At 37.4% G+C, this 23,306-nt stretch overlaps 1 protein-coding gene across 4 annotated transcripts in view; it reads left to right on the top strand.

Annotated features, from left to right (window-relative positions):
* CSRNP3 (cysteine and serine rich nuclear protein 3) overlaps positions 1-23,306 on the top strand; it is a 97,719-nt gene that overhangs the window by 30,651 nt on the left and 43,762 nt on the right. For all 4 annotated transcript variants that reach the window (XM_036386440.2, XM_036386439.2, XM_036386438.2 and 1 more), the window contains exon 2: positions 623-794. In XM_036386440.2, coding sequence (XP_036242333.1) covers positions 647-794 — 148 coding nt within the window. In that variant the 5' untranslated portion in view covers positions 623-646. The remainder of the gene's footprint in view (positions 1-622; positions 795-23,306) is intronic.

The following is a 23,306-nucleotide window of genomic DNA, read 5'->3' as shown; positions in this document are numbered from 1 at the left end:
ATGCAAAGTGTCTCATACAGCTCTCAAATCTAATTGCAATTGTGGGCATTTATTAGTACTGAGAATTATATAAATCAGACCTTTAAAATAAATCAAAAGAGAGAAGGTGTTTTTTTCTGAACTATATTTATTAAAAAACAATTTTTGTCATGTAATGTTTCTTGGTGCCAAGTAAGTTTTTAAGCGTTATATAAAGGTCCATTTTTGATGAATTACATTGGAGTATTATGCTTGACCTAAATTTGCTGCATAACTGAATATATATATATATATATATACACATATATATACACACATATATATATATACATATATATATATATACATATATATATATATATATATATGTATGAGATTGGCTGTAGAATTTTCTGCATTGGTAGAATACAGGTAGCATTTACCTTCTGTCTTAAAGTCAGTGTGATGAAAAATATACTGATGATAGGTTGTGGGTTTTTCGATTCCTTCCTGGAAAATTTGTTTAAAACTCTTAGTTAAGGAGCCATTTAGCTGCAGGTAGTAGTGTCTGACTGATAGGTGAACTCTTTAATGATAAAGGAACTGGGAGACCTGCACAGTAGGTGGATGTTTCAGTGCCTCATTGCCTCTGTTCCTGTTACAGGTGCATGGTGACAGCATCGCAGCAATGAGTGGAATTTTAAAGAGGAAGTTTGAAGAAGTTGGTGGAACCTCCCCCTGCTCATGTGTGTGGGAATCAGATGATGATGTTTCCAGCAGTGAAAGTGCTGACAGTGGAAGTAATGTCCATCCATCTGCTTCTAATCATTTTACCCGTAAGTACTAAAGGGGTGTGTAAGGCATGATGCTGTGTCTTACACTAGCTAAGAAGGGTTCACTTTACTTCTTAGAAATACAGTGAAAGCTTTCTGCTTTTTTTTTTATTTTAAGTATTTTATCTGTTTTATTACATTTAAATGCTGGCACTCTGAGGAAGTACTTATTTTTGAAAAAAAAAGACCTATTTCCTCTGGTAATTGTTTTGGTGAAAATTTTAATGTCAGAGTGAGTTTCAGAGGAAATTCCATGTTTGTGCTCTATCATTCACATCTACTTAGTGTGACATATTTTAAGCATATAGGAGAGTGTCTTCCATTTTGGGTGATGATTTGGAGAAGGGGGAATATTGGCAGTAATGTGAAATGAACATGCCTTTTTCAGGATTAAAGATGGAAGTCTGCATGCATGCATACACATGCATATATGCATATATTTATAATGTGAGAAAGGCATAACTATGTATGTTATGCTTTTGTGTATGTGCTTTTTCAAGTAACACATGTGTACATGTGCTTGTGTACATATGTATGCACACGTGCAGTAATTGTGCTGTGACACACAGAAGCCTTGAGTGGTATTTTAAATGTAAAGTCTGTGACAGAATGCCACAGAACTGAAGAGTGAGAAGCTGCTGGGTTTTATACATATTTTTGACTAGGGTCTCAACTATGGTAACAGAAGAAATATATTTGTCTCTCTCCCACTGAGGTTTATGGACTTGTGTAAATCAGGTACTCTTCTAATAAGAACCCTACAGTAAACAAATAAGTCATGCTGTTCTTTTTAAGAAGATTTGAATTGTGAGTTTTTTTCCTTTGTTCCTTGTAAAAAAGTTTATTATTTAACTCATGGGTTGTTTGCTGGTTATTTTACTGGAATCAGGATTTCACTTTGGTTTTAATTCCTAAACTCATGGTTAGGGAAGTTAACAAGCAAATTTTGCTGTCTCTATCTTAGGTGCAGCTGGCAAGTTTCTCTGTGTATAGGCCAGTTAAACTTCAGTAGGCTGCTGGCGCAAGTTACACACCAAGTATGCTCACCCTCCATTAAATGTAATCCATAAGCAGGGTGGGAATGTGGGTGTGGTGTGAGCATCTAAAGTTGTTTAGCAGGTCTGGAAATTCCTAGATGCTATCATGATAAAACAGTTTATTTAAGGCAATTCTAGGAAAGCATAGGGAATCCAAGTACCTGTTTGCTCTCTATTCAAAATATGTGTACCTAGTTATCTGGAAAGAATAAATTAAAGGTTCAGAGGGACAATATGCCGGAGGAAACCAGCTGAAACAAAAATAACTCCCTTAAATTTCTCCATTAAACTTAATTCAAGGTTATTTTAAGATCTGAGTACTTCCACATCGCTGCTTTTCGTGTTACTTGTAGTTCAGCTAATCAGTTTGCTCACCTGCAGTGAGGCCAGTCCAGTAATATTCCTGTGTATTATGACTATTTTCTTTTCAGCAGGGTGATCTCTGCTTGAAGGGCAAGTGTTTGCAGTAAGGCAGCCCTGTCAGTTAGTAATTATGACGTGTCAAGTGGTTCCAATAAAAGGCAGGAAGAGTGCTGGAATTGAAGTTGGTATATGATTTAGCTCTTGGTTATGGAGAGGGGAAGATTCTTGTAACCTGTCTTAGTCAGGAGTAGAGTTATATTTTACAGAGTTTCATGTCATAGGGAAAAACCCTGAGATAATGTTTGGAATGGAGCTGAACTATCTTGTGTGGGGCAGAGGTCTGCAGATAGAAGTATTTTTCTGAACAGCATTTGTAAGAGACAGAAACTATTGGCAACATAGATTTTTAAAGTGGTTTGTGTCAGCTTAAAAATACCAAAAATGGGATCTCAGGAATGCTGAGAACATTGACCAAAAGCCCCTCCAGGATATCTAAGATGTGTGATCAGAGAGATTCAGTCACCTTACAGCATAAGCTTGCTCTGAGTGTTTTGAGAAGAGTCTGTTTGCTGTTAATGTAGCCACTGTGTAGAGCAGGAGCAATAGCAATAAATGCTATTACTTTTCAGACTCTGAACAGATTATTAAAAACAATAATAATGCCTCTTGTTATGATATTTTTGTTAGATTTGGAAAGTTGTAGATTCCCTGGTTAAATTCATAGAAATATCTCCAGCACAAAAACCTGAGCCTGCAGACATTTTCCATTGCTCTGTTGTTATGTCATGACTGACTTCAGTTTTTACAGTTTCTATGACAACTGTGATTTTTTTGATTGGTAAAGAATCAAGCACTAAAGGATTTTTTGGAGCTGTAAAGTATTTTTCCATCAAAGGAGAAGAGTGAAAATATCAAGATGCTTTTCACTAATCAGTATTGAAATTGAATTGCTGTCTAAATGTAGATACCTGTTTGTGGCAGGCTGCATATACACTAATTTTTTCAAACAGAACAGATGAGAAAATAGCCCTGTTACAGTTGCCAAATAATTATCTGGAAAATTAATGATAATTTATGCTTACAATTTAAGGCATTCATATTTTTCAAATCATGTAGGTAGTGACATTCCCAGGTTAACCCTTAGAGAAAGATACTTATCAAGACATGATTCAAAGCAACACAACTGGATTATTTTCTGAGATTCTTAGGCAATTTTTGTGAGTCATCAGCAAAAGGGTACTTGGGAACTAATGATGAAATTACATTAGGTGGATGCAGGAAAAAAGAGATTAACAGAATGCACAGGTGATCAGTTTGTGGTTCCTGGGGAAATAGAGAGAGGAGCTAATAATGAGCTCATCAGGGTGGGAAGAGAGCTTGTGGACTATGTCATATGTGAAGGAAAAGAGAAGGAGGTTCCCTAAGATGAGGAGCTTGACAAGCAACAGGGTGTTTTTCAGTCAGAGCAGGAAAGCAGTGGTAACAGATTTTACTTGGTAAATATGTCAGCTTGCAGAAAGGGCTACAGATTGGCTGGCTCAAAACTGGGAAAAGGAGGGGGGGCTAATGAACAGAATGAGAACGAGCCAGCTTATCAAGATCAAAGGAATTTAATGCTCCAGGAGTTTGCAAATTCTTAGTCATTGAAAGTGAGTCATCCTCTTTCACTACATTGATGTATATGGAACATATTTCAAAAACAAATTAGAAAATTACTGGGAAGTGTTGATTTTGATTCTACGGCACATCTGTATCTGTGCTGCATTTATTAGAGAAAAGCACCCTGCACTCAGAGCATATGTATAAGGCCTGGTCTGTATTCAGGAGTGTGCACTGTCAGCAGCTCTGGAACCATCTTTTGCCAGCAATTCTTAGTTCAGAATGATGCTAACACAATGTATGGGATTCTATTTGCTGATCGAATATTGTCTGTGAGATTGGATAAAAATTAAACATGATGGTTAGATATTGTCCTTGATTTGTTCTACAGAATTAAAATTATACCAGATCATATTTTAGCCACTGGTTTTAGACTTTATAGCAGTTGCTCTCTCTAGATGCTATTACAATATGCAAAATAATTTTAATAACTTTACAGTCTCATTTATAAAGTCAAAGAATATGAAGTTTCTTTTTTCTCTCACCAGTGATGCATGTAATTTTAGAAATGCAAAATCATGATTACCATGGCTTTTTTGACAAAGGGGGATGAACATGCCTAACCTTACAGTTTTTCAAATTATTTCAGAAGTTTTTGGGGGTTTTTCAGCTAACTTCTAGCTTGAGCTAGTCTCAGCTAAAATCCTTCTCTGCAGAAATGATAAGATTGGGAAGTAGGTGATTTTTATTTTTGTGAAGAGTTGCTCCATGGTCTTTGTCTAATAAGATCAGAATTTTAAAGTGTTGTTTCTAGGGGTAAAAAAGCCTGAAGATGTCTTGGGTACTAAAAGTAGCTGTCTCTTTTTCAGGTACAAGGAAGCATTATGACAACATTTTCACCCAGTGAAAGCTGTGGGTGGCCTGGTACCATTACACTAGCTTCTGTAGGGAAATGATTGGTGGATCAAATCACAAAGAAGGGAAAAATGGATTTTTCTGTTACCAGTTTATGACCATGAATAGATTCATTTTTGTCTGAAAAAAAGTTTCATGCTTGCTTTCTCCTGACTGCTGTATCCTAATGCTCACTTTATTACTAGTGAGAGTCCCAGTGGCCTTCAGCAGCTTTCTTTGAATTGCTTTATGTGCTCTTACAAAGCAAATGAAGCCTCAGCTTATTGCTATATCCTCTCTCCTCATCTAGTGCCGTGATCAGTACATATTCTTCATTTTGTACTAGTTTAAAATGTTTCCTACCGGTCTGTGTAAAGATGGTTTTAAAGATGCTTTGAAATTTAAAGCTAAGTTAGATTCAGTGCTTTTGACAGGGTATGTTGTGACCAGGTTGGATGGGGAAGACCCTGAGCAGCCTCATCCTCATGGGTGGCATCCCTGCCTGGGGGTGGGAGGTTGGAACTAGATGGTCTTTAAGGCCCCTTCCAAACCAAACCATTCTGTGATTGTCCATTACAGTGACCTTTATAACTAATTTCAGGCTGGAGCACCCTCAATACAGGTGCCATTGTGCAGTGTTTTCTCCTTACTGAACATTGCTCCTCTGTTCTTTGCTCTGATTTAGCCAAGCACTAACTTTGCAGTAGGGATGACTGAGGGGAGTTAACTCCAACATAACAGCACAGATTCTATTGGTAGTGGATCTTCTAAAGGAAGTTCCTTCCAGGGGCTTGTGCTTGCTCAAAGGTTTTTCCTCTATCAGTTGATACAGCTGTGGCTTGTATGAACATGCTGAGCTTAAGTCTCTAGCAGTGAGCTGGGAACAGCCTCTCTGGCGTTTGGCTTGGTTGGTCTTTTTGTGTTTTTTTTTTAATAGACTAGCAGTTCTGCTTGCAAAGCAGAGCTAACAAGCAGATGAACTTAGTGTTTATCTTGGTGCTTCATAATGAAACCATTCTAATGCTTACAAGAAAGATGCAACTGTATTTTATCTCTGTTTGCAGTCTTACCAGACTTCGGTGGTCGAGTTTTATATTCTGATTTTTCTTACATCATTTGTATTGTACTAGGACTTTTGGCTCTACTGGGGACCTGGACCTCCTTAAGATGAAAGCCTGTATCTGTATACAGAAAACACAGACTGATTTTCTCCAGTATAAGACAGTAAATGCATGTAGTTGCTGTCTTATAAACTGCAGGGAGAAATGAATCCATGGAAATTACTGACCCAAGGGCAAAGATTGCATGAATTTTGATTGAAACATTAGGGGAAAAGGAAAGTATTCTGCTTGCTGGAGACTGTATTGACTTCTTCCTTCTTCTTCCTCTGTACACCAGCCCCACTTCATGTGTTTTAGTCTTACTGACATGTCCTGGTGCCCAGGGCAATCCCCTGGTGTGCACTGAGTGTGAAGGTGTATTTAAGGTCCTGATCCTTACAGGAATATAAAGAAATTGAGTCTCAATCCTCTCCCTCCTACTGTAGTGATGCAGTTGGGAGACTATAAACAAGCTATAATTTCTTTGGAATTTGCCAAAACAGTTACATTAATTGTTTGATTCTAAAGCTTTCACAAGCTGTGTTCTGTGAGGGTTTGTCTGTTTGGCTTCCCAGCAGTCTTGCTGTGGTGTCCTGTGTTCATCTACCTGTTCATCTGTCTGTTTTGAGCTTTCAAGAATTTAAAGCAAGTGAGGGGATATAATTCTTCATAGATGGTATTCAACAAAATTGATCATCATTATTTTGCTCACTAAATACGCAGCATTTTTGGTGTTTTGACTCTGTGACTACTGATGCTACCCTACCACAATGTGTTTGTAGTGCTAATGGCATTAAGGCATATGGGCAGCATCCAGCCCTCAAAGTTTATTTTCAGAGTTTTTATAATACGTGTAGCAAAAAAACCCTCAAAAAACCCAAAAACAACAAAAAAAATCCTACCAACCAAAAAGAAAAACAAACCAACCAAACCAACCAAACAAAAAAATCAAACAGAGAAACCAAACAAAAAAAAGGAGAGAAGATAAGCAGCTCATTTAGTCTGAACTTACGTAATAGTGATATGACTGTTCTGAAGGGGAAAACCAGTTAGCAGTTATCAAGGACATTGGCTTGTAGTCCTGTTATTTCCCAGTTCACTATCAAAGCCAATTAAGACTCTTTTTGTAATGTGGAGTCTTTTGTATTTTAATGAATTCATCATCAACTATGTATGCCCCAGAGTAATAGTGGTGAGAAAGGGAGTTTCACCATCAAAGTGATTGAAGACTCAATGACTTTATCCCAAGTGAGGCTTCAACTGTTATTATCCATGGCTCCTTGTTACATGATTCGTTTTCACTGGGTGCTTGTGTGCAAAATAATAATGTGCCAAGCCATTAACTCCCACTTGGAGTGAAGGTACTGAATATTCTGTCACAGGACTTGCTGTGAAGCTTAACTTCATGTTAGTGCTTGTTGAATTCCAACTAACTTGTTGAGTTACTGATGTTTAGTGAATTGCTCTGTATAAATATGTTTTGTATTTGCAGCTTATTGTAAAGTTGTTTATCTCCATTTTGGAAACTCCAGGCTTTAGATACGGACAAAGAACAGATTTCTTAGTACTGAAAAGTAGGTTTTGTGTGTTGTCAACTGGTTATCTGAATATTTTATTTAGACTAGGATATTAGGAGATGCTTTTGAAAATGTTTAAGCACTGTTGCTTGCAACTAAACTAATGTCAATTCCAAACTCTTTCTTGTTTTAATTGAGGTATGACTGCTAGCAAAGAAAGCAGCCATAGGCAGTGGTCATCTGTAGAGCAATAGTTCAGCAGTGGTTACTATGGCAACCATAGGTGACCTACATTTTACCAAAAAGTGATCATGTTTCTTCTTTTTTTTTTTTTTTAATGGAGCATACCCGTTGACTTCTATAAGTATTTTTCATTTTTTACACATTGTTTTACTTCAATAGTATTCTTAGTTTTGAGTGATTAGTGTGAAATGGACATAAAAGTTTTGGAGCACAGATACCATATCATTGTTACACTACTATTTAAAATTAGTAGAAGTTTTTACCTTTGCTGTCATGCCCAATTGAATGTTCTTAGGAAGAAGGTAACACTATTTGAGTAGTTACAGTTGCATAAAAATAATGTATTATTTGTATGCCTACCAGTGTGTGGTTTATAAAGGCTTGCAGTAGAAAGACTTGTTGTGCATTTATCTATTTCACAAACATCACAAGTCAGTAGGCCACGGTATGAATAAAGCTACCCAAACTTTGGACTTTGAACAAGCATCAAAAATGCTTTTGGCTGTAGTAAATTCATCTTGTCATTGCCTTTAAGGAAATGAGAATTTTCTCAAAAAATGAGACTATTCTGCAGACAGACAGAAGAGCAGCTAGGAGAGATGACAAAATGTGACATTTCAGGTAAAAAATTGAGTTGGCATTTTAAATATACATTTCTCACAATGAGATTAACACAGAAGAGGAGGTGCTGGGTCAGAGCATGTGCACAAGGAAGTCATTAAATGTTGTGATTTGTCTAGAATTTTGGCTTGCAGATGAGCCAGGCCTGAATTTTCATAAAATTTTGTTAAAATGTGCTCTTCAAGAAAGAATTTACATTTTTTATTTTATTTTTTTTTTTCTAATTGGGGTGACTTTGGTAGTGTTTAGATAAATAAAATGTTCTACTTTAAATTGCTTATTGTGCTTTGTAGTGTGAAGGAATCTTTAGTTTCACAGAAATGAAGACAGAGAAATGGACAATAGGGGCTTTTGAGACCAGATTTTATTTTTCATAACTTAATGGATTGCCTGCTAATTACTAAAACCCTGTCATAGGCATGAGAGTCTATCATGGCATTTTGTGGATCTACTAAGGGCTGAGGACAATCTATTCAGATCCATTTTTTGCAGTCCTTCCTCACTGTTCCCATGTGCAACATCATATGTATCCTGCAGCTGATAATGGAACCACCTCCCTATGTCTCCTATATTTTCCATTTTCTCTCTGCCCACGCGTCTTTTGTAGCCTGTTTATTGCTTTGAAGTTTATGCAGCCCACTCAGGTTCATCCATACTGCACAGCATGCTTTGCACCAGCACTTGAGTCATGTGTTATTATATTAGCTATAGACTCATTTGTTTGCATAACTCAGAAAAGAAAATGTTTTTTGTTTGTTACCTTCTTTCCTGCTTCAGAAAGCTGGAGTTGGATGCTCTGTGTCCATCTGTGTACACTCTGATACATGCAAACAGCAGCAGTAGTTGGCATTTTAAAGTAGTGTTGGCAAGAAATATTAATTACTTGTGTGAAACAGCCAGTACTAAATGCTTTTGGGAGTTATGTAGTTTGCCTTTATGATGTCGAATTTAATTATCACCTACACCTCCTGTATCATGATCAAAAACTGTTTTTCCTCAAATCATTTTGATCTTAAAAATTCTTACGTATCCCTTAAGCAGAATGTCACAAGAGCAAGCATTGCATCCCTGATTCTCAAAATCATGGCTTAACACAGTATGTAAGAGCTGTATGCCCAGAGAACTGTGGCCTGTGCTGAAGGAGGATGTGAAAATCACCAGAGGTCTACCTGGAGTCTGTACCAAAGCTAAGACCAACTAAGTTAGGATTCCTACATTATTTGAAAGCCAGATCACAAGTGTTGGGGGCAGAATGGAAAGGGACACTGTGCTGATTTTGGCTGGGTTAGTTACTTTTCTGCACAGCAGCTGGGAGGGGGCTGTGTTTTGGATTGTGCTGAGCACAGGTTGATAATCCAGAGATGTTTTGTTATTGCTGAGCAGGGCTTGCTCTGAGCCAGGGCCCTTTCTGCTCCTTGTACGGCCGCACTGGAGAGGGGCTGGGGGTGCCTGGGAGACACAGCTGGGACAGGGGACCCCAGCTGACCAAAGGGACATTCCAGACCACGTGACATCATGCTCAGCATAGAACGTGGGGGAAAAAGAGGAAAGGGGGAGGACATCTGGAGTGCTGGCGTTTGTCTTCCCAAGTAACCTTTCCCTTGATGGGGTCTTGCTCTCTTGGAGATCGCTGAGCCTGCCTATCCGTGGGAAGCAGTGAATTAATTCCTTGTTTTGCTCTGCTTGCATGTGTGGCCTTTGCTTTCCCTGTTAAACCCATGAGTTTTCCAGCTTTTACCTTTTGATTCTCCTCACAGTCCTGCTGATGGGGCAGTGGGCGAATGGCTGCCCAAGGCTTGGCTGCTGGCTGGGGTTAAACCATGACACAAACAGGCATCTCTGATGGCAAAGCTGCTGTCACTACCTTGTGCCATCAGCCCCTTCTCTCTATATGATGACCACAGTTTTGCAGTATAGATTAAATGTTAGTTTGTTTTTAGTTTAGCTTTTCCAAAAAACTATATCCGAAAATGTATTTTAGAAAGATATCCAACCTCACTTTAGGGGCTTCAACAGATGGCGAGTCTGTCACCTGCCATGGTAAGCAGGATTAATGTTTAATTGTCCTTGCAATTACTGAATTTTGCCCTGCTCAGTGAAATACAGGAAGGTTTTCAGACTCCCTGATGTGTCAGAGCAGAAGTACCTCATGTGTACTAGAAATCAAATGTGCATATTGGCTGTATGATCATTTATTTTTTATATATCAACATGCTCTTCTGAATCTTTTCACCCTAATATGGTAACCTGGCTTCATTTTAAACAAACAGAATTTTCTGTTTATTCTGTGAGCTTGCACGTGGCATCATATCATTTTTGATAGAAATTGTAAGACTTTGTTGGTATCATGTTAACAGTAATGAGGCATGAATTCCATTTTTTAAAGGACAGATTAAGGAAATGTCTACAGACTAAAAACATGATTTCAGAGGTCTAAAAATCTCTTGAGAAAAACTGGCGTTCTTTGAGATCACAAGGTCAGTCGTACAGTAGCAGTTATTCATGTGCATATATCTCTACAGTCATACAAGTCCAATTTAATTTTGTACCATTTGATGGTATAAAACATGATGCTATATTTTACATCTCTGCAGGGTTTTTGATTAGCACTTTTGGAAGAATTTAAGTTAAAAAAAAAAGCAACAGTTTTCCAGCTGCACCTTTGTGTTTAAAAATGCTTAAAATTCACGCTGAAACCTATTGTATCAGCATACATCAGCAACTTCCAGTGAAATTAGATTTATGCAGGTAAAATGTTCCTAACTTATTGTGTGTATTTGTAAATAAATTATTATTGTATATTTACATCCTTTGTCACTTGCTTGCAAAAGTATCTGCTGTTTAAAATTTTGGAAAGAGAAACACCAAGTTATCTGAAGAGATACTTTCAAGGCTTTTATTTTAATTGTCACATCATGATGTGATTTATTTTTTCCAGAGACTGGAAGTAAGGGATATGATTCATTCAGCCACAAAGAGCAGGCCAACACATCTCAAGTAGTAAATGTCTTCAGAGAACTCTGTGTAATCAGTAAAATATTTTAATAATGTCACAAAGTAACTTAAAATGCTTGATAGCAAGAAAACTATGATAGCAACTTCTCTTGGTTAACTAATTCATAATTTCATGTAAGCTTTACTGGGATACTGGAAAATGGGTATTTATCTTTTATTTGTTTGTTATTAGAATGTTATTTTTAAATGTTGCATATACTGATGAAGGAAAAATCAGAAAGCAGGACTGTAGGTAGCCCTTCTTCTGAAGGGTTTGTTGGATTTAGGAGTTAACCATGATGCAGACATTAAATCTGTCTGGTTTTTATGGTTCTAAGTGTGACAATTTGTCATATTGTTCTGATTTGAGATGTGGAGGAAGGATAGGAGTTCCCACCCCCTCCCCACTTCTCCCTCTGGTACTCAAAGTTGGATTTCTGGTCTATGTAGGAGATTAGTTGAAAAGGGTTTCTTATTCGGGGCTGTATTTAGTAAAGAACATAAGTAACCTATCTAATACATGAGATAATAGGATAAATAAAATGATAAAAGAATAGGCATGGTGGGTTGTTTGTTGTTTGCTCACCTTTGTTTTGTGAAGACCAGTTTTGCTCTATGTGCTCTTTAAATGGCAGGTTAACTGCTGTAGCTAATTCACAGAAATAAGCATATTCCAAAACAAGGTCAAGGTGGGAAATTAATAATTTAACCTCATATAGATGGGATTTTTGAATATCTCTTTCGCTGCAGGGCAGACAAATGATAGAAATATAAGATGACAAACACAATTTTGAAGAAACACGTTTTACCCATATCACATGTAAGAGGAAGGAATTGCTAGTGGACTGCAATTCTGCTTTGATTTTGTTTGTTTGGTTTTTTGTTGGGCTTTTTATTTTTGTTTATTTTAAATATCCAAACACAAGGTCCTTGTCCACCATTTATCTTTACACCGCTATCTCCAGCTAACAACAAAGGGGGTAAAAAGATTACCACCAAAACAAAGCAAACAGTCCCCCAAACAAAAAAAGCAAACCAAAACCCTTCTACAGGTCTTGAAATGACTCTGCATTCACAAGGTCTGGAGAGTGATGAGGATGAAAAATTTACATGTTCAAATGTCAATCCATTATTTTAAAATGGGGAGAATGGAGAGGCAGCATAAATCACTAATCCAATTGTGCTAGAACAGCTGCCCAGATACAGCAGCCGTGAAATCTGTGCTAGCAACCTGATTAAGTTGTTTTTTAACCAGTGTGTCATCTAACTTAGCTCTGTGTGTAGGATGAGGGTATCTGGATTCAGTGGCTGATTTAAGACGTTTTAGCTCTTGGGGATGAAGCCTGATGAGAGTTCCTGCACAAATGCAGTGTTTGCAGCCTCTCCAGTGGTGCTGGCTTGGGGCTGGATTGTGCACTTGGCACAGGAGAGATGTGAGACATACAGAGATTTACCAAAGGCTATAAATTTCTGAAGGGGACAATCACCGCTATCACAAATGCAACAGTTTTCCCATGTCAGGATCTATAAAACTGCAGGACAGCTGAACAGAGGATGTTTCAGGAACAAATGATGGCATAGTCTTATTTTTAAAAAGGACATAATTTAATTTTATGTGATGGTGCCTGCATTTTAATGCATAGCATAATAAAGCCTGAACCCTTTGGCTGAGGTCAGTCTATCTACTAGTGTCTTCTTTTAGGAGTAGTTAAGCATATAAAGAAAAAATTCTTCTCTTCCCATAAATGCTTTCCAGTGGTTAAATTCAAAAGCTTTTCATTAGAAATTGCAATATATAGGAGCTTGGACGATTTCTGTGAGTACAAATTCCCTCATAGCACTTTTTTCCCTAGAAATTATAAATACAGAATAAAAAGATAAAAAAAGATGTGTCCTATGTTGCAATTGCTGTAAAATTTATATTGTAGTACTTGAGGTTTGTGTTATAAGTTGTGGCCTGTGGTTTCCTTTCTGAGAGTTTTGCTCAGGTGCCAGTATTAGCTAAAAATAAATATTTACTGAGGATGACAAAATCCACTATCCAGAGAGCAAAATTAATTTGTAGGTTTGTACTTCTTATGATGTAAGCTATAGAAATGCATGACTTGTCCATTTCAGGACTGGGAGACAGTTTAAAAACCTAAAGTAATTCCACTGGAGAAGGTATGTATTATGTAAAAGAATAAACACTTTGATAGTATCTCCACCCTTTTGTCTGGTAAGACACAGATTTTGTTGATAGTATGATGTAGTGTTTGAAATGTGACACAGGGAATTCAGTGACTTGCATTCTATCCTCTAGAGTTTCCTTCCTTTGGGAATTTGAAGAATTCATTAAATACATCTGACCAGAGGAGATTAAAGCCCTCTTTCAGCAAGGTGCTTAAGTTGGATTCATGGTTAATCAAAATAATTGTGCTGGGACCATTGGTTTCTAATATTTGTTCTCACTCAAATGGGGCCTTAAAAAATCAACCATGTAAAATGGCAGCAGAATAAGTAGTTAAGGATGCTGATGGACAATTTCCAAAAAGCATACTATTCACAATATTTTAAGAATCTTTTTCTTTCTACCTCTATTTCTTCATCACTATCCCTATTATCCTTTTGATTGTTTGAAAAGCATTATAATTCAGTGGTCTGGTTTAGTACTTAAGTAAGTCCTAGACACATTCTTGTTATTTCTAATCCATCAAGAGTACCCAACAGCTCCTTTATTTTCTTTATACCAGTCTAATGAGGTCAGCAAGGTCAGAAGAAACTAGCAAGAAAGGTCAGAGTGGCTTATGCAAAGGGTCCTTTTCTGTAGGTTGATATTCAGCATGCTGGGAATAGGTCTGGCTATAGTATTTGCAATCTGCAGTGAAATAATGACATGAGCAATTTGACAAGTAGGCTTCATTATCCTTTCCCACAAAATGTATTTCCACAACTAGAGCAATTAGTAGGGATTATCTTTGAGAGGAGAAATAAATGGCTTTTAACTGCCTCTTGTGTACTAAAATACTGCTAGATGCTTTAAATTTTTCCCATGTGGGGAACTTATTTTGTCTTTTAAATTCAAATGTCAGGATATCACCCTGTATCAGAAGAAACAGTACTTTCCCATCCACTTACTGATCTAACTTAGAGATAAAATCCTGAAATTCATATCAGACTTAAATTTCCAGACTTGACACTAAAATTTTCCTTCCCCCCCACCTATTATTGCTGAAAGTGAAAAATACTTTCTTTCTTTAATTGTTTTGACTTGTTCAATGAAACAGGTTCTCTCTAACTGGTGGTCTTGAAGCAAACCCTTTACTTTTAACCACTAAAAGCACAGTTAAGGGATGGCGAACAATAAGATATTAGATTAATTTTTTCAAATTTTATTTTATTTTTTCAAATGGAGACATTAGGTATGGAACAGTTAAACTCCTCAAAGCCCCATAGAAGTCCTTGTTACAAATGGATTTCAGGATGCAACTGGTCATGCAAACTGATTTCACATCTCTACTGCTAGTTCAATGCTAGCAGTTCAGTAGGTTCTTCTTTTTGCAATCCAGAGAAAAGGGTTGAAATACAACCATTAGTTAAAGTATTAATAACACCTGTATACTGAAAATAAGAGTAGTGTAGTGTTTAATAAGTGCTTGGCATCCTATTTGTTACCAGTTTTTCTTCCTACTGCTCAATTGTATGCAGTCTGGCTATGGCTTGAGAGTCCTCATTGGTTACCAGTTGTCTAGTAAAAATTCCTCTGCATTTTATTTGACATTTATTATGTGGGCATCTCAGCTTTTGGGTTTATTTTCTGAAGATTTGACTTAGGCTGGTGACTGGGTGTTGGCTAGAGACTATAGTGTTGGATATCACTGGCAGATTCACCTTATTTGTATGCGTGGAACAGAACAATGGATGTGCAGACAGGCAGGAATTTTCATTTCTGGTTCAGGTTGTATTTGACTCAGCTGTCAGCTTATCTAGTGTTTGGGTTTTGGTATTTCCCACACCCATTGATAGTAGTCTGAGGTCACTGGTATATTTTCACCAAATTCTCTGCTTTTTTGTAGCAGAGTGAAACCTTTCAAATCCTGCACTTCTTGCTCAGTGCACTTTGTGAATTTTCACGCTGCGTTTGCTGGATGGTTAGGATGCAAGGGAATTCCTTTTTATTGCTTTTTCTTTTTTAATGGATAGAGTTATGTTCCTAGCATAAATTGGCCATCAGTGCTACAGTATGGTATTTCTGGTATTCTCATTCCATTAATTTTTCTCTGTCATTCATTTACTTTAGGACCCATGTGCCTTATTTTTAGCACATATGTATTAGATAAAAATATATTTTTAAGATTTCAAAATAAACATTTTGGCCTCATCTTTCACAGTTTGTCTTCAAGAATTTACTGTATTTCATCTTCTGAAATGTTGGTTTACCTGTGCTTTTTCCCATTCTTGGTTCTTTTAATTCTTTTAATTCTTTTAATTCAGTTTATTTTTGAAAAGTCACTTTGTTCCTTCCATATCTTACAACTTTCTATAAATTTATATTTTTAGTGGCCTTTTCATTCCCATCTGTACTTTTTCTGCTTAATCTAAAAAAAAGAAAAGCTTATGTATAATGTCTGTGCTAACAACATATGTATCCTTCTCAGATTTTTACTGTAAGATTGTTTTCCAGTAAGTAGTTTGTCTCTCCTCCAAGACAGTTGACTGAACTCAGCTGTGAAGCAAGAGAAAAATCATATGCAAACTTTTTAGCAATTTCCATCTCAATATCACAAAATCCTGACCTTAAAAAAAAAACCATTCTTGCTGTGTTCTCTTGTATATCTCAGTATTGCTTTAAAAGTGATGTTACTTTGACCTGCTGATGCATCTATTTGTATTCCCATTAGCATCACTTTTTAGTGTCATAAACGTGCCTTCTTTGTCTCTGCCTCTTGAAACAGAGGCAAGTTTTTGGTCTTTTCCTGTCCACTTACCAGTCAGGGTTCACTATTATTGGTAACTTTAAAAATTTTTGAATCCTATGCTGTTTCAAATGTTTTGGAGCAGTCCCTGCAAATGTATTTAATTGATTTTAAAATCTCTTTTAAAACTTGCCCTACATTATGTGTATAAAATTGTCAGTTGTCATGCAAAAATAATGGTTACAAGATGACAAGTGGTAGCTCTTTGTTTTCTCTGCAGTGTCTTTGAATCCTTTGCTGCTTCCTGCTTGACATTTAAGATGCTTAGCTTCTAAGATTATATATCAGGTTATATATAGCTTTTAAGGCTGTAAATGCTGTCATTATTGTGGTATACTAATTTAAGGCATCAGGCGAGGTTTGTGGGGAAATTAGCATTTTTTAATTAGATTAGCTTCTACAGCTAGAAAAGTAGGCAGGCTTTTGTGTCTCTGACCCCTTTCTCATGTCCTCAAAGGGTTTGGTTTTCCTACTCATCTCAGTTTGTCTACTTCAAGATACTGCTGCTCTCTACAAACTGCCTGTGTCATTGCTTGACACACTGAATGTCACGACAAGGCTGGCAGTTGCTGATCTGGGTCTGTTCCTGTGTGATTATCATCATAAAGCAATTTTTGAGTTGTTTGCAATTTTGCAACTACAGAAAAGAGTAAGAAGATCAGCACAGAGCATGTACCAATTTGCTGTTGTAAGTATGTAGCAAGCTAAATGTGACAGCTTTTCAGGAATTCTCACAGTGCTGGAGATAATAAGAAAAACTGCAGGATACATGCTGCACAGTTATGAACTCATTGCCATTGTAAATGACACAGAATATGTTTCCTGAATGTAAATGGGCCACTCCTGTCTCTCAATCCAAGACATCCAGGGCAGTGAGAATATCTTTTGATCTGAAAAAGTAGAACATTTGGCACCGGCAAATCTTTGTATTTCTTGAAACCTTAAATGACTGAAGTCAGCATTTGCAATCCCGTATACTAGAGCCTATGTAAGTGGACATAGGGCAGGAGAGCAATTCCAGGCTGGCAGCTAGAACAGTGCTAGTGTCACTGAAATCTGCACACCCCAGAAGATGGAAAGAGAGAGCCAAGGATCTTGACTTCCTGCTCTTCAGTCACAAAACTAGTGAGTCCCCTATGAGCTTGGAGCTGTTGATGTGGTAGAAGGCTGTTAACAGCAAATGACAGCTGGTGCTGTCAGCTAGCACCTTTGCTGTGACCTGGAAGGTCAAAACAGACACACTGACTACACTATTTCTAAATATCTGACAAGTCTAGTATTATCTCAACTTAATATAGCAGAAATAAACATGGTCCTCATGTTCCTAAAAGGGAAAATATTATGATGGAAACAATATTATCCTCAGTGCCTAAAGATGTTAGGCCAAAAGAATTAATCCTTTTGAGAAGTCACAATCATTGCAGGGATGCCAAAAACCACACTGAGTTGGTAATTGCTTCTTTTCTGCAACACAGGAAACTGTCAGATGATGCAACTTTGTATCAGGTGATACCAGCCATCCCTGCGGTTTTGTCTGTGCCATAAATTGATGATCCTAATGCAAAGTATTTTAAGGTAATCCTGGTTGAAAGTCTAATTTATTTTTTAACATGTTCACAGGAAAATATGTTGAATAATGATTTTAAAAGGGGGAAAAATAATTCCTCCTCTGCAAGTGCACCAACACAAGAGGCTGCAGTCTTTAGGGACTGTAGTCTGACATCTTCAACCCTTGGGTATTGTACTGCTGTCAGGGTGATAAGTGTGTCTACTTAATATTGTGAACAAAAAATCTAACTGAAACATTAAGTTCTCCAGCTGGTAGGTTTCAAGCAGTTTAATTAAAAAAAAAAATCATGATGGTATCTGAAATGCTGAAATCTTGAAAGATATTTGAGCTATAAAAATGCTCTAATTAAAGTCATTATTTGGTTCTCATCCCTTTTAGGTAGAAGTCTTAGATAAAACACTCCATAACTACTTCTACAAAAGAACTTCCAAACTTGATCATGTTGCAGAAATGTTGATCCTTGCACAATCTCAGGGCATGTAGCTACTACACTTAACCCTTTAAGCTCTTGGAAAAATAGACCAAAACCACAGTGTTTTGAACTTTGAACATCAGCTGAAAACAGTGTTATCAAATTAAAAATCAGTCCATTTTGGTCTCTGAAGTTATACAAGGGCATCCTGGAACTGTCACTGATTTGCGAATATGAATGTGGATATTTAAATACTGCTATCCATCTTCTTCCTATATGAAAGAAATGCCAGTCAGTGTTCCTTAGAAAGCATATTTCTGAATTGGACTGGCTTACTTTCATAGTTAGGGTTGGAAGGGACCTTAAAGACCATCTAATTCAAAGCCCTCTGCCATGGACAGGGATGTTACCCACTTAGAACAGAGCCTTTGAGCCCTTTGCCCAAAGACCTATCCAACCTGACCTTGAACACTTCCAAGGATGGGACATCCACAAGTTCTCTGGGTGGCCCGTTCCAGTGCCTCACTACCCTCTGACTGAAGAATTTCTTCCTAATGTCTAATAAAATCTCCCCTGTTCTAGTTTAAAACAGTTCCCTCTTGCCATGTCACTTTCCAGCCATGTAAAAAATGACCCTTTCTCTTTTTCAAAAGCCCCTTTTAAGTACTGGATGGCCACAATGAGATCTTCCTGAAGTCATCTCATCTCCAGGCTGAACAGCCCCAGCTCCTCAGCCTGTCCTCACAGGAGATATCCTCCAGCCCTCTGATGACCTTTGTGGCTCTTCTCAGGACCTGCCCTAACAGGTCTGTGTCCTTCCTGGGCTGAGGACCCCAGAGCTGGCCTCGGTTCCACAGATGGACTCTTCTGACAGTAGAGGGGCAGAATCAGCTCCTTTGACCTGCTGGCCACCCCTCTTTGGTGCACTTGGATTTCTGGGCTGTGAAAGCACACTGTTGGCTCATGTACTTTCTGAAACCTTAGAATGTTGCAATGGCATAGTAAAAAATTTGCTGTAAAAGTACAGCAGTTCAGCTTTTAACTTGATGCAAATTATATATATATATGCTAGGAAAATTATTTTGGATGCTAAAGTATATGAAAGGATTTTTCATTTAATTTCTTCAACAGTGATATTAGGGCAAGTGAAATCATGTTTTTAGGGTAGGAGAAGGGAAATTACCTGCAAAAGACTTTTACTTTATTAATGTAGGCTGCTACCATGGAATATTTGGCGGAGGTGGGGTCTGGGCAGGAATTGTGTTGTGTTGTGCTGGTAGAGAAAACTCAGCATAAGCAATAAAGTTCCCATTGCTGTGCTGATGTTATCACTGATGCTGGTAGACAGACAAAGAAGTAAATAAAAATTATTTTCAGGCTCTCCTACATACACAAGAAATCAATGCTGGCCAAATGGAAATGGACAGAATTATTAAAGAAGAATCAGCTTCTATTCTTAAAGGTTATTTGAAACAGCAAAAAGTACCTTACATCTCACAATTCAGTGTTTTTTCAAGGTTTAAATGATTGTATTGTATGTGGGATGTATAAAGGTGGGAAGAAATGTTGTAGCAGATCACTTCCTGTGGAATGAGATCCTAAGCTGATGTTCAGCAATTCTAGACAGGCACCTTTTATTTTAGAATTTAGATATCTTCCCGTCTATTAGATTGAAAGTCCACTATGTAGCATTATGTATTTCATTCTAAGTAGTATGTTGAAAATGTCTTGTGCTTTAAGTTGGAATGCTTCATAAACTAACTGCTGTAAAATGTAACACCCTATTTACATTGCTGCTTAGATATGTCTGTGTTTCTGGTATATTTTCACATCTGTCTCCACTCAAAATACTTGTTTTTATGGTAGATGGGAACAAATTTGAAGATTGTAACAATAAAAAATACATCTTTCTGTGGAAGATGAAAACTAAAGTGCTTGTCTGCTTCACTGTGGAAGCTGAGAAAACAAGGAACGAGGGAATGTTTCTGGTTTAGCAGCAGTGGTGATTTGGGAAGGTCTGTAGATGACTAGTCCAGGAAGAAAAGACAGTCTGCTTCCACCTGGATTTTTTTCCTGTTCCAGTTGCATTGACTCAGTAAACTTCTTTATGGTTCACTATGGTACATAAAATGGAACTAGAAGAGCCAAACAGATGCAGACAGAAAATACTAGCTATCATGCTTGCTTCAAATATCTCCTAATTTATTTAATTTTAAACTTTTTCTGGTCAACAGCCAAGTGAAATTTTTGAGTTGGAAAATGATACTATGAGAAATGGTGTGCTTAGTGACCAAGCAAGGGAAAGGGACGGAGTAAGAAGTATTTCAGTTAATTATAAACCAAAAGGCACCTTTGTTTATTCTGCTCATGTCTTACAATTTCTAACCACATCAAGTGTAGTTCTGAATTACTCCTCAGCATGGATCATGTTGGAATGTCTGAGGTGTCATGGAAACTGGATGGAGAAAAGCTGGCTTATGAAGCCATACCAGACAGCACAGGCAATTTCTTTTCAGGTATATGTCTTCTTCTCTCTTTTTTCTTTTTTCCTTTTTTCTGAGAGAATGACCACTTTGCTCTTTCAAATAGAACTTACTTCATTTGGAACGATGGCTGTAGCAAGCATTACATTATTTATTTGCTTTGAATATTCACATCATCTAAAGAAACAGCAGTCAAGAGATTCTTTTGCTACTTGGCTGTACACCTCTCAGTACAGTAGTTTGCCTGCCAAAGTTAGCATTTCTTTGATTTTGATAGTTAACCATCAGTTTTGAGAAAGATTGTGAAAGGAAAAAGAAACTCTGTGTGTTTACTGCAGAGGAATATTTTTGTTTGTGTACAGTAACTCTTCTAAAGTTATTTTTCAGTGCTGTTTTCTGAAAGGAAGTGTGCTCTCCTCTGGGATATCAGCCTAGAAAAGGTTAATTTTATCTTGGAAAAATGTATCTTATGTAAGATGTAGCTAGAATGTATAATTAAAAATAGGGTTTTCAGGACTTGTGCTAAAAATCATTGGGAAGGGATATGCTGTGCTATAGGCCATAGTATGTGTAAATAGAATTAATTTTTACTCTGTGACAGTTTTTTACCCCATGATTTACAAGGCTGCCTCTGGTCAAGCAGATATTAAGAGTCAGAAAAAAAGCAAACTATAGATGGTGTCCTTTAAATTGGCATGGCAGGGTAAGAATGCCAGAAGTAGGAGTGAAGGACAGCAATGGCAGCCTTACACTGAGGTGCCAGGAGTCACTCTATGAAGTTTGGTGATGGGATTGTTAGAGTGCCAGAAATCAGACCAGCTGCTCACAGGCCTGCCCCTCACTTATAAGCTGCTTTCTCCATCCTATCTGTTGACCTGAGGATATCACCTTTCAAATAGATTTTGTCTATTTCCATTTATTTCACTGACTAGACTCTTATTTCAAAACATGGTTGTATTTCTTTGTTGAGAATGCCATTTATGAATGAGTAATATTTTCATATTTATGCAGTTCAGGAACCCAAAGAATGTCATTCCTCCTGTCATGTCAGGCTATGGAAATCTATCAAGCCCTACTATTTGGAACTGAACAGTCAACATGACACTGCTTGAAGATTGTTTGATTGATCTAGAGAAAGCTAGACATTTGGGGCCAGGGTGAGGAAATTTATTTGATTAAATTATATTTAGTCTAGAAAGAAATATGTAGAATTTATACTTTAGATATCCTACCCCAGTGTTACTGACTGTAACTTTACATTAATTAATATTACACTATTTTCTCTTAGGTGAGCATTTTTAATGCTGTAGAACTTCTGCAATGGCACAATTTCACAGGAAGTTTGCAGCTATGCCTTATCCCGAATTCAATTTAGAGGAGTTTGCATGGGCAAGGTTTATAGATCTTACCAAAGAAGCCACCACAAATCATCTATTTCCAAGCCTGAAAGCCAGTGCTGCGGCATTTAGAGCTGCTGCTGTTGCTGCTGTAGCTCATAAATTTTAAGCCATGGCATATGAACCATGCTGTTTGTAAGAGCTGGAGGAGAGTGTGCAGGGTCCAATTAATACATTTTCTAAATCCTAGACTTCAGGTATTTTTTGTCACTACAAGACTGTAAAAGTTTCAGCATAACCCCCTGTTTACTTAACTGGTATGGAAGTTAGTACATTTCTGGGGTACTTGAAGAAACCAGACCTCTTGAATTTTTTTTTGCAAGGTACAGGATTCAAGCCTTTAGAATAACAAGACATTGAGTGGTGCAAGTTGTCCCTTTTTTGTTTCATGAAATAGAACATTGCTCTTCCCAAAAGTTTGATTCTTACATGATTCATCCAACTATGATACAGGATACTGAACAGCTGATTAAGTTTGATACCCAATGAAATAATGTAGTTGTATTAGGTGGAAATAATTTGAAGTTCAAATCATGGGCTTAGTCTGGTTTGTGATATATGGCTGGTTTTGGGTTATTGTGGGTCTTTGGGTTTTTGTTCAGGGTTTTTTATTTGTTTTTAAACTCTGTCCAAGATATGTATTTCAATGCATATAACCTTTATAAAAGTACTCAAGTCTAAATGCATATAGAGTAGAATAAACCAGGATTTATAAAATTGTTACTTATTAATGATGGTGATTACTCGGAGTCCAAATTTCCTTAACGAGTTCACTTTTGCTGTAGCTTCTGTGAAATGAGAAAGCATAAGAATGTTCCTGCTAATTTTCTTGCAAAGTAGATGTGGGATCTGACAGTTTACCCATATTTACAGATGGTCAGAAGGTTCTTGATTTGTTTCCATTTGGATTCACAAAGAACCTTTTATTTAAGAAAAGAGAGAGCCCTTGCTTACCTTGACTCCCATGGGAGACCCTGGGTGGAAGAGACTGCTAAGCATTTGTATTCTCCCACTGTTGTTTTGCGGGGAGGTGAATTTGGATTCTCCTGAAGAATGCCTGGCTGTTACAGGAGGGGTATCAGGAAGTATTGTCTCATTTGAACCTCTGCCTTCTCTGGAGTGACAAGGGAGGCCTAGGTTTTGGCTCCTGTGAATCTCTCGGGTGAGCTATAATCCCTTTTGTGGTGGCAGAAATGCCCTTCCTCAATAGTGTGTCTGGGCAGAAATTCAGCAATGTGGCTCTGACAAAGACTTCCTTCTATTTAGTAACTCTGTGAGAAGAGAGGATGGGATGGGATGGAATATAATTTAGCTACTTAAAAATGTCAAG

Source organism: Molothrus ater, chromosome 7 (genome assembly GCF_012460135.2).
Source record: "Molothrus ater isolate BHLD 08-10-18 breed brown headed cowbird chromosome 7, BPBGC_Mater_1.1, whole genome shotgun sequence".
Classification (NCBI taxonomy): Eukaryota; Metazoa; Chordata; class Aves; order Passeriformes; family Icteridae; genus Molothrus; species Molothrus ater.
This window is presented reverse-complemented; position numbering and strand designations above follow the sequence as displayed.